The sequence below is a fragment of the Pseudopipra pipra genome, chromosome 18 (genome assembly GCF_036250125.1).
Source record: "Pseudopipra pipra isolate bDixPip1 chromosome 18, bDixPip1.hap1, whole genome shotgun sequence".
Classification (NCBI taxonomy): domain Eukaryota; kingdom Metazoa; phylum Chordata; class Aves; order Passeriformes; family Pipridae; genus Pseudopipra; species Pseudopipra pipra.
In genome coordinates, this window is record NC_087566.1 from 5,043,978 (window position 1) to 5,060,837 (window position 16,860).

Here is a 16,860-nt window from a genome sequence, read left to right on the forward strand (position 1 = left end):
ACACAAAAGATAATCCCTACCTCAGTGGCTTTGTTTAATAAACCCACTGTCATCAATATCTTGAGCTGACATGGTTTTTTGCATTAAATAATGACTGAGATACAGACTTGTGGACCAGCAGGTGCAGCAAAGGCAGCAGCAATAGCCAGAGCAGATAAACTAAGAAATATTAATAAAGGCAATGGATTTGTTTGAGAATAATTTGAGAAACAGGTATGTGATACAGTTTTCAAGAATCCATGAATTCTGTCCTGCCTTTGACCTACTTTCAAATTATTTGGGATTTTTGGAACTCTGGAGCTACAAATCAAGCAATGTAATTTATTCTTTTGCTCAGTGCAGTATGAGAGTCAAGATTTGTCTCCTAAGCTAAGACTTCTAATTTGTCATCATTGCAAACAATTGCAAGCTTTTTTTTCAATTATTACTTATAATGAGCTATCTTATACAAATTTTAGAGTAGAACAGTTAGTTTTCAGTAGTACAATATTTAATAGAAAAGGAAGATTTCTGAAGGTGTGGAGTCGGCAGCATTTTGTTACCCTTGTGAATGGTCACAAAAACTCAGCTCACATTTAAGTATCACAAATGATACTTAAATGATACTTTTGCAGCCTAAATTCTAACAAAGCTGCTGTAGTTTGCAGCTAATAATACAACAGACCTTTTTAAAAATAACACTTTCCTTGATCCTTATCAGTGCCTTTACCCCCCCAGCATTGTGTTTGCTGACAATGGCAGTGCAACTCTGGGGCTTTCGTACTTTGGCTTTGGCAGTGATTTGAAAGGTGGAAGTTTCTTACCAAGTGCTGATGTAAGAATGAGATCGTGGAAAATAACTGCAGTAATGCTCACATAATTCAGCCTTAGTCTAAATGGTTACTGTCTGTCCTTTCATTTTTGTGATGTACTTAATCACAGAGACTCTAAAAAGGCAAATTGAATGGAATTAAATCTTCTAAGTGCAAATTGGATCCATCTTAAGAATTTGTATCTATTTACATACCTACATACACACTGTCTATGATACGTATGTTTGTGGATTTTTTCCCTCATCCATATTACATGGGTGCAGGGAGGAGAAGGGTGGGAAAACTCCTGCATGTAAATAGTAGTGGAATGCAAGGGGAAATTATTCTTTCTCTGTAGAAGAAGGTGTTCAGCTACTTTGATGTGAAAATTAAAAAAACGTCAACTTACTGTGTTTGGAATTCTGGAGGTTCCCTCACCCAAAGCTTACAAATAGACCCTTACAGTACGCAGAAATTGTTAGAAACTACATCTATCTCTTTTCCTTTCTACATGTGCTGAAGAGGGTAGATCAGGCTTTGTTTACCCTGCTTATTCCCTGTCAGTCTGGGACACTGTCACTATGACACAGGGTAACTGCCCTGTTAGCTTGTCTCTTGCAAATACCCAAAATGAGGAGTAAACTTCCCTCTTCCTTGTCTCTTTACTTAAAAATGCATATACAGTAATCTAAAGTACAGTAGTCCACTGTAAAATGGATTCAGTTATTTATTGATAGGAATTTTGAATTTTAGCTTTATTTAATATCTGGGCCTTGATTCCAGGCTCACAGTTCCCGGGTAGGTTGTGTTGATTTGCAAGGCTGGTGTAGGGCTATGTAAACACTCAAGTCTGACCATTACACCAACTGTACCAAGTGGGGAAAAGCTCAAGCATGCACAGTGTTGGTTATTTTGTTGGCTTAAGATCAAAATGCCTATCTGCAGATATGCTATTAATTACATTTTGTAAATAATGCAAAGATATATGGAACGAAACAGAGCTTTCTTCGTCAGTGCTTTACGTGGTGGAAACTTGACAGATTACCCATCCCCAGGAAGGTGTGAAAACACAACCCCACTGCTCTCAAGGTTATCACTCCTGATTTTGACCAGTGTGTTTTCTGTGACAGGACATCAATGAAATGGTGCGCACGGAGCGGCCGGACTGGCAGAATGTCATGCTGTACGTTACAGCCATTTACAAGTACTTTGAAACCTGAGCCCCGAGCATTCCACGGCAGAGAACCCACGGGAGCTACCAGATGGAAACCTTACTGAAATGCTAGTCCCCATTTCACTGAAAACTGGCAACATTTGAGTCCCCTCAAACTTCAGTGGCGCTATCCTGGATTGCCTCAGATTGCTGCAGCTACTAAGCCTGGAAACAACTGTTCGGAGCGAGAACTTGTTGCCACAGTGCTTGGAATAACCCAAGTTATTAAGCTATTCAGATTAATTATGTAGCCTAAAGAGCCTGGACTACTTATGTGCTGCCTTTCCAGTCTGACTTCCTGAAGCTTTTTTTCCTGGGAGAGTGAGATGAATGCACACAGGAGACTGAATGTACAGATAAAGCTTTGAGAAGGAAAAGGATAACATGGCATCATATTACTGAATTTTCTGTAGCATCCTGACACCACAGAGTCTGAATATTCTACCCACAGCATATGGCAGCCCAATGCAGTAGAGTTCTTAATGGTAACTTAGTTACTGCCTATACAGCTATTTTCCATCCTTTAAAATGTGCACAATATTCTAGGAAAACAAGCTTTTGTTCCATAATGACAAATTGAGGGGAAAAGTGCTCTTGATACCTCGAAAAATTTGGCACAGAAGAAGTCTTCATTCTAAAGCTTCATTATAGGCCTACCTCTGTCACAGTGATGTGGCTTTCATCTTTATCTTATGGATTGTAAGCACTAGCACACGCAGCTCCTGGCTTTCAGGGTACACTCTACTTCAAGGAATCTGTGCAAACTCCCTGTGCTTCCATTATGACAGAAATGAATCAATAATTAACCCTTGTATGGCTTGTTCTTCCCTCTCCTCCTTTGCCTGTACAGCACACTCAGCTACCCTGGGCTTTATTCTACAGCAATACGAGCACACATCACGGATATCTGTGGGACAAGTTTGGAACTGGGATAGCATTTTCTCTGCAGAGAAGATATTTTCAATAAGATGTAACAGTGAAATAGTTGGTCTCCAAATCCAGCTTTGCCATGTTTCCTGTGTGTTTTTCATTGATATTGCACATCCTCATCTGACTGACAGAAGGTGAGATGTTCTGTGACCAGAACTATGGAGGAACTGATGTAATGTGTGTACACCCAGTAGTCTCAAATATTGTGTGGAAATGACTCACTGTCACAAGGAAGGAATTGAGAAACTTTAGTCTGCTCAACTTCTTTTTTTTGTTGTTTTTTTTCCCCTAAAATGTACCTGAATTCATTTAGCAGCTCTTGGGCAAAAGAGTTTTAAGTGCCTTAGAGATCATTGAATTGATACGTCCTGGCACTTCAGGGCCTTGTGTGGAATGTTAATGGCTCAGAATTCATGTATCCATTTGTCACAAGCTGTTTGTTGTCATCTTGTTTGTTGAACCAAGGGAAGACTTCACTCTGTCATTGCTTCTGCCTCTTACTTTTCTGAACACCCATCAGCAGTTAAGCCACATCTCTCATTAATATTAAGCAGAAGCCAAGTTGAGCAGTGAGCTCTGTAACAGCTGCAGTTTATAAGCACAGGCTCTTCCAACACAGTAACCCTGTTGTAAGGAAAATGAATCTGCCCTTCCTATGGTGCTCTTACGACTGTTAAGGACAGTTTGAATGTCATAGATGTTAACCCAGTGAATGCAACTGTGCTTGGCATCTGTGAAGCTTCTTCATGGTATAAAAGCACAGATTTAACTCAAAAGTATTGCCAAATCCAAAAACTATCATCTGAAGAACACAGCCCACGTGAAGAGTAATAATTCAGCATGTCTAGCATTGTATAAGAAAATACACTTACACTGATATGTGCCTGTGAGAATTATGAAACTTTGTAAAACAACTACTTAACACACACTGAGGGACTTTGGAGAAGTTTTCAGAGCAGCAGTGGCTCCTACATTCTTACAGCTCTTTAGCACTAGAAGTAGCCTAGATACCCTCAGATTATTAACTGGTGCATTTGAAGAGCCAACACTATCTAAAGACTCTCGCTGCAAGAGAGATTTCAAGTCAAAAATCTTCATTAACAGATTTTAATAGAAGTCTGAAATGCAGTTTCCTCTTCTGTATATTTCTTCACAAAATTTGTTTGCTTCATTTCTTAAGTTTCAGGAAGAATAGTCTTGTTGGAAATCCACATTACCGCTGTCTTGTATTCTACTACTACTACTAAATTCCAGATTTTGCCACTTAGTGTTTAAAATTCCCTTCTATTTATCCTCTGAACAGATATCCTTATCTATGATTGTCTTATTCATTGCCTTAGATTTAAAAAAATATTTTTCTATTGAAAAGGGATAGCATTTCTTGGTCTAAATTCACTCCTGACCTGTTTTGGTGAGGTAATTTGAGCTTTGAGCTGATTTGCTTTCTGTCCAGTGGTCAACTTCATTTACCTGGAATGTTGTTTGAGTCCTTAACTGCAATAACACTAATAGTTGTAAAAGGAGAAATCATGTTTGCCAGATGCTTTCTGTTAAAAAGAGCTGCTCTTTCTTGAGAAAGAGAGAGAAAAGCTAGCAGTGATGATAAAAATGACCTTGTTTGGAACTTCAGAGCTCTGTAAACTTCTTCTTGGTGTGATCTGTCTGATAAACCTCTGTGAATTCAGCCCAGGAACACTGGGCTTCATGAAGAGTTTTTTGTATAATGATGTATCTGAGCCTTTACATTTGAGGTGCTGCACAGCTGGGTGGAAGTAATGAAGCAATGGAAGATCTAAAACAAACACAATGCCCTGCTGCACTCTGCAACAGGTTTTTTCTGAAGGTTCAAAACACATTCAGTTTTTCAAGAGGAAAAATAACTGCATCCCTTCTGGATATCTGGAAGATACTGTTGTGTTTGGTTCCTACTCATAGTTAATCCTGAAACAGCCTGGTTTTTTCACCATCATGTAAAGTGCAAGTTTATGCTGATTTACTTTCCTTTTAATCCAGAAAATATTTCTGAATGTACTGAAAAAGGGCAAATATTTTCTCATCCATTTATATTATTGCATTTTACTATGTGCCTTGCAAATGCCTGTGCTGTAGGATATCAGGGTTACTCGTTGCCAGCTGTAGGGCTGGGGTGGGCAACAAAAGGAGCTGTTGGACATCCTGATGCAGGTACAGCTGGATCATCCTCTGGATCTGTAGATGTTACACTTGATTTGGTTTTCAGTTGGTTGTGTTCGATTTGGTTGTCTTCTTAAATAGAAACACTAATTTAGTATCTTTGGTGTGAATCTCTGGCCCTCACAAAAGCCTTCTCATTTCCATGCCTCTGAAAAACTGTGAGTGAAATTTTCCCTTTTAAAACTGTGTTTGTGGATAGGCTGTCCAGAATGTAGTATATAATTGCATCAGATTCTGATTTATGGGTAGATTTTTATGTCTTTTGCATAAAATATATTCTTTGAGTTATGTGTAGCATTTCTGATAATTTTGTTGTCTCCAATTTTATAAAATATTTCCACTCTGTGTTTTCCTGTGAAGTCCATTGTCATGGTTTAGGAGGCCCTTAATTTGCCAGAGCTAAATGAACTTGGCTTTAATTTATTGGTGTAAACTCACATTAATATCCCTGGCAGCAGCTGTGCTTTGGTTTTACATGCATAAGGAGAAATAAATCGGGCCCTTGCTATAATGGTGCAGTACAGTGGTTTAAACTGCTGAGGATCTGCCTTATAAATCGTGTAGCTGTGGCAGAAAAAATTCTCATTGGAGACTCATTTCTGTGACTGATCTCAGTGTTAAGTTCTTACCTGTTTTTTTCAGATCTGTGATTCAACACTTCAGGCATTTGGATTCTTTTGCATCACCAAAAAATTACTTTCGCTCAGTTTTCTCTGTTTCTGTACCAAATTGGCCCAGGGCACAATTTTTATTAGACCTGAATTTTAACTAATTTTAACTAAGATTGTCGGGGAAGTTGGAGATTTGGAGAACTTCTGGGTGTTTTTCTTATTTTCTGTGTTCTTGTGCCTGGTGTGGGAAGGCTGTCTGGTGTTCAGGTGGTGTGTGACAGCATCTCCCAAAGCTGCCCCCTGGGATGGCTGCTGTGAAGCTATGCATTGGCTAAAGTTAAGCCTTTAAAACTGTGTTCATGTGATTTGTGGGGACTTTACTTCTCAATTGCCTCTTGTAACTAACACAGCCACAGCTGAGCTGCAGCTGCATCAGGCAGGAGCTGTTAAGGGGCTAAATTCTGCTGGGAAGGAATGCAGTTGTACACCTTTATGCTATTTTTTGCCTATTGTGAGTAATGGTCTTGCTGAGGTAACCTAGAAAGAGGATTTTAAGATAAGTAATGTTCATGTACAGACTGAATTAACTGTATAGTTTGTTTGTGGTCCTTCCCTTGACTTAGACAATATTTATTTCTGTTTTATTTTTACGTTCTGCCAAGCTCTATTTCTGCAGTTCCTTTCTTTAAGCTACATTAGTGTATGAGTGCTCAGTAATATTAGCCAGTTTGAGAAATTATTTGGTGAGAAGTGCTGTTAAAGTGTCTTCCTCATCTATGAGTTCTAGACATGCTTTCCTGAGTTAGTGTGTGTTGAGTGGCAAAACATAGACATCTCAATACATTTACTTGTCCCTGTTCAGAAAAGCATCTTTAATAGTGTTTCTGCTTTCACAGGAGAGTGGCTGGATGGGTTTTAAATTAGAGTGTTGCTTGCTGGGCATTCCCAGTCCTTCCCTCATCTAAGTTTCTTTTGTTGTATTCCCTGATTTCAGAATCAGTGTTGTAGTACACCTTATAATTATCAAAGCCGAGATGTTAAGCATCTGGAATATGTAGCAAGTATGCTTTTAATAATTACTGCTAAATAACTTAAAAGATTGTGGTTTGTACAGTTCTGATTCCTGTTAATTGATACAAATGTCTTTCTTTCCTTATGTTTTTGCTACACTTGCCAGTTGTTGGGGTGCAACACCCTCCAACTCAGTTTGACAAAGCCACTGTCCCCCCCCCCTCGAGTTAATTCGTTCTGTGATATTAGAATTATTTCCTCCCACTGAAACTTCAGTAAAACCTATGATTACCAGATGACTTTCTTCCAACTGACATTAGCTTTTACTTGGAATATTCCTTACCCTTAGGCCACTGTCTGCCACAGAGTTGCACATAAAGTTCCCATCAGTTCCAGCAGGACTTGGGGATGCAGAACAGTAGGGCAAACTTTTGGCAGAGTATTACAGCAGCCTCATGCAATTAAGCTGGTTTCATTTTAATCCCCTATTTTCAGGGGGTTTCAGTTTAGGCAAAATCATTTACTGAAGGCTGAAATGTGGCATGTTAGTTCTCCACTGGGAAGTTTGCTTCTGTTTAATAATATTTTTATGAGATTGTATTTATGGAAATGGAAAGGAAAATGTCATGAAGCTAGTTTTGTTGCACTTTTCTAAGGCTTTTGTATTTTGCATAGTTCTAGAATATGAGCAAGTTGTTTGGGGAAGCCAAGGCTTAAAACTGGCTCTGCCCCAGCATAGCAATGTATTCTGTGCATTTTCACCCTCGTGATCTATGTATTATTTTAATTGCATGTAACTGGTGTATTTATATGGTAGTGAGGGAGCCCAGTGGACATTTCCTGCTGCAGAGGAGCCATTGGCAGTCCTGGTTCCACGGATCACAAACTGACCTGTTCTCACTGTAGACTGCACTTGCAGTAATGGAATGGTCCAGCTTTGATTCTGAACTCTGTTTCAACAAACAGGGGGAAAGAGGCTCTTCTTTTTTTTTTTTTTCTTTTTTTGTTCCATTGTTGAAATTTCTCTGGAGGCTTTCCAGTTTTTGCATATGTTCAATTAGGATGGTTACTTGGGACTCAGTTCAGCTAAGAGGGCACAAGTACATGTAACATACTCAAGTGATTAATCCTTGTAACTTACAACATTTCAGTTTGTTAGAAACTTCTGGTTTTATGTGTATTGTAAGGTTAATTTTTATGTCTTTAAGTAGCACTTTTATATATATCTGAAGGGTTTTTTTGAACAGAAGTGTTTTTTCTGTGTTATCTAATGGGAAGAAAGAATAACACTACTAAACAAGGCATAGACCAGTTTGCCTCCAGACTGTAAGTTCACTTTAGGTCAGTAGTGATCAAGAGTTGTTCAATGTGTCTGAAATAAGGTGGTGATCCCATTTAATGTTGGGCAACTCTCCCGATCAGAATCAGAAGGGCATTAATTGGTACCTCCACCCCTCGGGTGAGGGTGCTTCAGTTCAGGTGTGAGGCAGAACTGACAGAGCAGTGTGATGAACTTCAGATTTTGTGGAAGAATAGGATTGTATTGATGTCTCAGTCTGACTTCACAGCACTATATTGGATAAGGACTAACCTTGTTTGAGATGACACTGCAGCCAGTAATAATATCTCCTAAATAGCTAATTTAAAGCTCGTTTTCCATGGCCTTTAAAGATGATGTAAAAAACAGTGATTCTTAAAAGCTCTTCTCATCCATCCAGCTTTTCTGATTTGTTTTCGTTTTACTCTTCCTTGAAACACAACTGTTTTATGTCAGTCTTTGTGTGGGTTTAGTAATTCTTGTTCTAGACAACAAGTACTTTGCTTTTTTCCCAGAACCCTTTTGAATAGTTTACACACACACATTGACATGTATGGACATTTTTCATAGAGAGGGTTTGCATAAATGTGTAATTGTACATATATATACACACATGTATAAACGTGTGTGTACATAAATGTACTTCAGGTTCTGAATAAAATGGAACATGTTTCAAGAAGTGCTTGTCTTGGATACTTAGGGTGGTGTATTAGTGTATTTATTTAAATGATAAAGAGGAAAAACCATTTTGTTTGCTTCTGGTTAGAGCTGAGAAATACAGGTTTGAGGAGAACTTGGACAAATGTTCCAATTGTATTTCACCCTGGTTTCATTTCTGGTTTGAAAGGCACAAGCTGTTAATCATTGGAACTTAAGAAGTCAGCAAGCCTGTGTTAAGCTAAACCTTTTGGAGGACCCAATATGCTTTTAGTTTGCAAGGACCATTAAAGATCTGGGCATTTACTTTCTCCATAATATATTCTGTATGAGTATTTAGTATGTATGCCTTCGATTTGCCAATGTTGCCATGTTTTCTTCTTAATTATTCCTGAAATAAAGGTTGCAAATAGCAGATGTGTGTTTGTTTTCTTGAGCGAAGCCGCTACAAAAGGGACTATTTGAACACTATTTCTGGCACTCTGGTTTTTCAGGAGTGTTCCAGGAGGTAGCTGGGGAGATCCATCTGCTGTGGATGAGGAGTGTGTGTGAATGGCTTGTGTGCACATAACCTCAGGATTTTTTTGGAAGCCATATCTCTTGCTATACCAGCACACTTCACAGTATCTACCCCCAGAGGGGTTTAAGTGATAAGAGGTGAGTACTCGAGATAAGAGGGACATGTTTGAGGCATCTGCTTAGCCTGTATTGTCCTGGAGAAGGGAACTGCAGAGAATATGTTCCATTTAGGCAACTTCCTTCATACATTGCAGGAGTAGAATTATTCCAGTGTTGCTTAACTCAACCCAAGTAAGGTAATTGTGTGCTCACTCCCTCTCTGTCTCTAAAGGAGTTGGGCTGGAGAGGGACTGGGGACTTAATCTCTAGAGCAGTTCAGGCTATTTAAAGCAGATGCCTAAAAATAAAATTTCCAAGTGAAAATAAAGATCAGAACACCTTAAATCTGGTTTGATCTCAGTCATCCTGGATGGTAACTGTTTTTGAGTGTTCCTTTAGAGGTTTAATTTCAAGTGCTCTGGAATAAATTATGTCCAGAGGTTTGGATTGAGCCTCTAATTATTGTTCTGAAATACACTGGCTAGTATAGATATTTTAATTCTACCTATTTCTTACTCTTTTTTTTAGGTTTTGTGTGGTGTTTTCTGACTGTTCAGCAGTCCAGAAGTCTTTGTCTTGGTGATATTATTCTGCAAGACAATGTCTTGCTTCTCCTTTCCTGAGGTGAAATATTCTCCTTGAATTACAGTGGTTTAAGAAACCTCTTTCTAGTTCTCAAAATAGATTTATATCCTGTTTTTAAGCATGGATCCTCATTTTTCATACTTCTTCTGCAAATAAATATTTTAGAAATGTAGTGTAGTATACTCCTGTCAGAAAAGAGATGTTTTTCTTTCCTGTAGCAAGTGTGGCAGCATTTTAGAAGGGACATTTCCACCTGGATTGAGCATTTGGAGCTCAGGACAGAGGCATCGGGCAGGACACGGCCAGGCCTGAGGTAACACTAAAACTGACTCTGCACAGTCTGCAGAGCTGCAGCTTTTCTTTCCCATATCCCTACTCCCTAACCAAAGTATTTTTCATGGATTGTCTTCCAAGCTGTCACTAGAGAACTTTGTTAAAAATGTGAAACAAGCTCTATAAGTGTGTTTAAGTTGAATATAATAAAATTGGTTAAATAACTGCGAAGGTCTTACTGTAATGACAAACTGCAGTTATATGGAATAGTACAATAAAAACCTCAGAAGCAACAGCAATATAATATTCCATTGTATTAAATCACAAAAGCTAATATTGGAGTCATGGTTGTTCTGCAGTTAAATTCAGTGTAGGAACTAGGTTAGCAATACAGAACTTTCAGTTAAAATTATTATAAAGGGTTTCAAAATTGCTTTAATCAGCAGAAGAGACTTGGATTATATCGTGTATGTTGCCAGGAGGTGTGTGTAGTTCTACAAAGGGCATAGACAAGAGGAGCTCATGGAAATGTATTTTATTAGCCCACAAAATTATTTTGAAGCAGAGACACCGTTTAAAAGTTTGCTCCTTTCTTAACAACTTCCCTTACCAACTGGGAAGTTAACAGCCAGCAGCTACTGGTAGGATTTCTAAAAAACAAGCAAACAAACAAAAAAGGACCTCAGTTCTGTGCCCTGCACATTGTTCACCCTCTCAGCTCCCTCACTTCATGTTGTTTTTTCAGCACTGTCCCTCCTTGGGCCCAGCATTTGTGTTCCTGTTTCTTGAACTGGTATGTTTTCTTTTTCATCCTCAATCCTAAAGGTTCAGTGAGATAGAGAGTTCTCTGAATTTGCTCAGAAAGTTGTGTTGGTGGTGTGGAAGCTCCAGTACCTTCTGTGTGAATTACTGCTCAGTGCTGCAGCCCAACACCTTGAATGGAGAAGTTGGCTAATTAGTGTCTCTATTCCTGGCACCTCAAGATTAGAACATTTCTAATGCTTAATTAAATGTTTTCTGTTAGCTTCATTTCTATTAGAAGAGTTGCTTTCAAACTTCTCCCCTGCAAGTCTTTGTTGAGAAAAAAAATCTTTCCACGAATTTTTAAAAAGTAGATGAGGGACTGATGCCATCAATCCTAATCCAAGTTGAGGTTTTTATAAGTCTTTGTCTGCTATTGCCCTCTGTATCACCATGGTTTAATTGAACCCTGTTTGTAGAACTGAATTTCTGTATATGAAATGCCCTGTTTGAAAAATACAGCGTTGACTTTTAAATGTTCTTGGCCCTTTGGGATTTTCAGTTCTTTGGCACCTTCTTAATCTCATTATGAAAACAGGGTTGAACACAATAGTGTCTTATCACAGTATTTTTTCTCCTAGATACTTGCATTGATTATATAGTGTGAGGAAATATTTGTGCTTCTCTCCAGTGCTGTGCATACTCATTCCCTTGTTTATGTCCTTTTTTAAAACCATTTTAGGCTCTTTCCTCACGCCAGAAGCCTAAAAGTTAAGCTCTTAAAAATGAAAGAAACTTGAGGAGGAGACATAACAGTCTGGAGACAACTTCACTGAGCTGTTGACAGTATCATATTTTTCAAAAATAAATATCCCACAGAGCACCAAAATGCCACTGTGTTGAGTTAAGGCTGAGTGTCTCCATGGGGCCACACTCAGAGTCCATGGGCTGCACTGGGGTACAGCCCTGGGTAAAGCCTGCACTGCACAAAACCAGGGCTGCCTCTGGAAAATCACAGCATTGGAGGGTCAGTTTTGCAGTTCAGGAGCTGCAAAACATCCTTCTGTAAAATGGCTGGTCTAACAAACTGGTGCCATTGGATTATCATCCTTGCAGAGAAGAAATGTGTAAAAGGAGGGTTTTCTGCTACCATTTCCCTCTTGGCCAGAGGTACAGCTCTTACACAGGCATTGGAACAGGGTGCTAAAACACTAACTTGACTTTATAAACCTCTGAAGTTCTGTCATTTTGCACCAACATTTCCAGCACACACTATTCCCTCTCAGGGAGTGGTGGGGAGCAGGGTCAGTAGCTACTTTTTGTCTCCAATTTGTATTATGACAAAGCTTGGTTAGACACAATGTGTATTTTGTCAAGTTAAACAAAGGTTGCCCTCTCATTGCTCCTCAGACTAAAATGAGAACAGTGCAAATGAAGAAGAATCAACTGACTTCTTCTCTGGGCTCTGCGACTCCAACAGTTCATTTATTGTGTAAAGGTAAGTTCTATATATTTTAGCTGTTGCTCTGCAGCTCCCACATGATGATTCATGCTACCAGTTTTTCTTCTATTAATAGTTTATAGAGAGTGCTTAAATTTAGATTGAATTCCATCTCCTAGTCTGTCATGCTGAATAGCAGTGAGAGAAATGTAGCCACAGTCTGTTTGGGCAGTGCCTTTTACGGACAGTGTTCAACTCCTGACTTGAAATGACTGAAAATCCTTCCTTTGTTCCTGACCCAAGTGCAAATGGCAGGATTCAAACAGTGCTGGGGGTATGGTTTGCATTTCCCTGTGAGGACAAATCTTACCTTGACTTTAGCTTCTTTTCCTTTTCCTGGGTAAAAGCCGAACTCCTCCTGTGCTGGAATTGAACAGTTTGTGTGAAGGCTTCGGTCTTTGCCACAGGGGAGTGTCCTTCATTGTGATGTTGGCCATGGGCATTTCCAGCAAGACTTTGCAGGTGTAACTTTGTTAAAGGAGACACCTTTCAAAAAATCGAGCTTCTTTTCCCAATGTTGACTTTAAAAATGCTATCAAATATTCTATGTTGAACAGTGTGAGAGAAGTAATTGCGTATATATACACAACACATATGGATTTTTATTTATATATATATGTCTTTAATGTTGAAGAATTTGCTGATGTTTCCAAAGGACTCAAGTAACCTTGCCCTCATCCCTTCCCTTGGACTTACACAGTTTTGCATTGCTTTGATTCAGGCAGTGTTGGTGGGAATGAGATTACATACAGGTCAGAACACACCACTTTAAGTGTCCTGTTTAACAACGTAGGACATATGTGCTAATGCAATACTCAGTTTGATGCTTTTTTGCAAAATATGCACCCCTTAAATGCAATTTTGCACATACCAGATAATTCAGTCTGGTTAGAAAGAAAAGTTTCATGACAAAGAACAGCTCCAAAACTAATAATGTGTTAATCACTTCCTTAAGACAGAAATAATTTTTCTATTTAAAAAAACACATTAATTCTTCCAGATTCTGTTCCAGGCAAACTGATCCTTTTCAGCCCTTCACATGGAAGCCTCAGTACCTAGGTATGATTTTGTGCTCTTTCTGCTTACCAGGGTGGCAGGGTGATTTTGGTTACTGTTGTTATGAGTGTGTTCTGTGTTTGCAGTGGCATCACTGACGTGCCCAGGCTGTTGCTCGTGCAGAGTCAGCAAAGAGAAGGGTGAGTTTCTCGATAGGTCTTGAGCCTGAGTTTTTTATTTACTTTGCTCTCACCTTTTTGAAGGAAGCATTTCAAGGGTTATTCTAGACAGGCTTTCTAGAGTTTACTCCTTGAGCTCAGTTGTTAAGTCTGAGAAGTGCAAATAGACTCTTATCACTACTTTTCAGCTGCCCAAAATGCAGGAGTTTGGCTTGTTCAGTTAGATAGTGAACAGTGTGTTACTGCAGCTCTGCTTTTCAGGAATGAGAAAGCCCTTCCTGGCTCCACATGGGAGAATTTCTTTCCTTGCAGTGCTGGATTTCTTTCAGTTCACAGCCAGCTCTGAGTGTGTGGCAGTACCTTCCCATGGCTATGGAGGCTGCTGGAAGCTCTTCAGGTTCCAGGTGGTTTTGGTCTTTCTGTTCATACAGTCCCTTCTCAAAATGTGCCTGGCCACAGCAGTCACAGTAATGCCAGTTTATTCTTCATGAGTGACTAAGGGAAGTTAATGCTCTCTTGTGCTGCCACTCCTGCATATATTATAAAAACAAAGAAAAAATATAAAAGCTGATTGTATTCCTTACTGTCAATTTACTGTCATTGTTGGCCACTGGTAAAGGGAGGGCACAAGGTAAGGACAATACACACTGAATATGCACAAGAAGAAATATGATCTGATACTTGGCAGGGATAATGGCATAAAGCCAACAGAAAGCCAATTAATTTCTTAGTTCAAAAGAAAGGCAATGGATCTGTTCAGATCTTACTACAGTAATGGAAGTTATCCTATCCAGCTGCTGAACAGGACATAAAACAGCAGCTGCTCATTGTAAGCATATTTACTTGTGCAGAGGTGAGAAATGAGCATGCAAAAATCACAGAAGATCTGGCTCAGTTGCTCTGGGAGGTGTCAGTAGTGATAATTAACATCTTGAAATGTTGCAGAATTCCCAACTGCACAGAGAAATCAGTAGGTGACAATGGAGATCTGATATGCCATCCAAACTGGAATGGCTGGTGAGGGAAAGAACCTGTGGTTTGGTGTTTCTGGTAGTGGTATTAGAATGCTCCTATGGGGAAAAAAAAGCAATTTCTAAGAAACATTATAAGCTGGTCAGGGGGCCATTATCAGCTAGTCCTGTGAAAGTACTCAGACATTTGCTTTGGATCTTCTGTGACTTGCTGATTTAAAAAAAATCAACAGTGTACATCAATCTTAAAACTGGTCAGCTGCAAAAATCAGAGAATTACAACTGGGAAAAGAAACATCCGGTGAAGCATTTCTGGGGTCCTTCAAAGATACAGTGATCAACATCTGTGATATGGGAAACTTGTAAGATGATGTGTTGAGGATGGGACCTGACAGCTTAATAAAGGGAGTTGACTGAAACAGCTTTGGGTATAATGTATTCAGGAACAAAATCGTATTTAGAAACTGTATCCCTGCTCCTTAAAAGTATTTGGAGTCGGAGCTTTCATTGATTTCAGTGGGAGAGAGTCATTTGGCCCAGATCCTCAAAGATAAGAGGCACCTCTACAATACAGGAAACGCTGCCCTGGAGAGGAGCAACACAGAGCAGATCCAGCAGAGCCTGGCAGGCAGCTGATTGTGAGCTGCCCCTTTGGTCCAAAAACAATTGCACAGCATAAAATTTCATGGAGTATCAACTAGGAGTGAGAAAACACTAGGTCTTGTACTACAGGGCACATGTGAGACCATTACACCAACAGTGCCCGATTCCTACTGTCAGCATTTTTCAAAAAGCTCCGGTAAACTTCATGTAGGCTGGTGGCATTTCTAAAGCTGTCATTTGTGCAGCATGTTTTGATGAGGCTCCTAAATTTCTCACAGTCTCCTGCTTTTGCTTTTTTCTCTTGACTTGGCTAGTCAATATATGTGTTCCTTAAAACCATTACATGTCACCGTGTGGTAAATTACTCCAGCCTTTTCTGTAACTTCCTGGGAAAAATGACTTTTCTTTTTCTCCCGGGAGGATTCCCATTGTGTTTGGAGCAGTGCTTTGGCCTCCACTCCCCTCTGTAGTTCCCAGCTGTGTGGCTGAGGCAGCCCATGTACCATCCTGCCTCCTTCCCGGCTGGATGAGAGTGCAGGGGAGGACAGCTCAGGTGCCAGGTGCTGCTGCCAGGGCTAAATTTTTAATGCTTAGATGCTTGTGGGTTTTGATCTTAGTGCTGAAGGTGTTGGTGCCAGTTCTGGTATTTCTTTCCTACTGTCTTGTTATACTGAAGTAAGGTAAAGCATCATCTGTGCTTTTGCTGTTGGGAAAGGCTGGGTAAGCTGGTGCTGGGGGTCAGCATTGTGGGAATGCTTCTGGCCAAGGTGGTGTGAGCAAACCCTCTCTGGGGTGGGGAATCTTGGAATAAAAACTTGTTGCATGGCACAAGAATCCAAGATGTGGCAGACCCTGCAGAGAGGGGCCTGGGCTGGCTGTCACTGAGATAGATCAGTTTGTCATAGTCTGGGACCTGCCATGGGGTTGGTGGGAAGTGTGGAGTCACCCTGGTGGTTTTCCCTGTTTGCAATGCCCACCCAATAGGAGCATGTAGATAAATTGCATGCTAAGATGTGAAGTCAAAAAACAGAAAACTTAAGACGATATCCACAAAGAGCAGCAGGATCAAATTCTTGAGAGGTTCTCTCCCTGCTTCAGAGTTGCTGTGAGATGAGTCATGGCTGTCCCCAAGTCTGCTCCTTGGAGGAGCAGAGCTGGCCGGGGACACGGCGGGCATGTGTGCTGGTGGGATCCACAGCCACCTCCCCGGTGGGAATGTGAAACTTCTGTCAGGTATTTAATACCTCTACAGAGGACTCTTAAACACTTCCAGAGCAGTATTGCACAGGGGCTCCTTTCCGGAGGTAGTAATGGCAGTTAGGCAGAGAAGAAAGTGAAGTTTCTCTGTGTGTGTGCCGAGATCTGTCCCGCTGTCCCCCGTAGCACTGCACTGTGCCACCACAGCCTTGTGTGGTAGAGCTGCATGTTTCACCTCGCTGGGTGGGTTTTCCAGCCTTGAAAGAAGTAGGTGCTTAAAACAATGTAGAGAGAAAGCCCTCCTTTCTTCTCCTCTCCTTTCTTTCCTCCTTTCATTGTATGCAGATCAAGCCCAGTCAAAGCCCGCTTCGGTCACTCGCAGGTCCTCACGGACGAGCGAGGACTCTTTAGTGAGTGTCCGTCTCCAGCCGCGATGCTGCTCCGGGCTGGCCGTGCTGGCGCCGAGCCCCGC

General features: G+C 40.3%; 2 protein-coding genes across 5 annotated transcripts in view; both read left to right on the plus strand.

The window, feature by feature from the left end:
- SPECC1L (sperm antigen with calponin homology and coiled-coil domains 1 like) overlaps positions 1 to 12,376 on the plus strand; it is a 69,402-nt gene extending 57,026 nt beyond the window's left edge. Inside the window, exons 16-17 of one of the 4 annotated variants that reach the window (XM_064675407.1) lie at positions 10,146 to 10,240; positions 10,946 to 11,054. In XM_064675407.1, the coding sequence (XP_064531477.1) occupies positions 10,146 to 10,240; positions 10,946 to 11,039 (189 nt within the window). In that variant the 3' untranslated portion in view covers positions 11,040 to 11,054. Of the gene's footprint in view, positions 1 to 1,921; positions 9,140 to 10,145; positions 10,426 to 10,945; positions 11,055 to 12,351 lie in introns of those variants that run through there. The other 3 variants (XM_064675408.1, XM_064675410.1, XM_064675411.1) reach the window with 3 other exon arrangements.
- Positions 12,377 to 13,164: 788 nt separating this feature from the next.
- The window catches only part of ADORA2A (adenosine A2a receptor), a 32,140-nt gene continuing 28,444 nt past the window's right edge, over positions 13,165 to 16,860 (plus strand). Inside the window, exons 1-2 of the mRNA XM_064675467.1 lie at positions 13,165 to 13,501; positions 13,585 to 13,638. The gene's annotated coding sequence lies outside the window, so the exon portion shown is untranslated. The remainder of the gene's footprint in view (positions 13,502 to 13,584; positions 13,639 to 16,860) is intronic.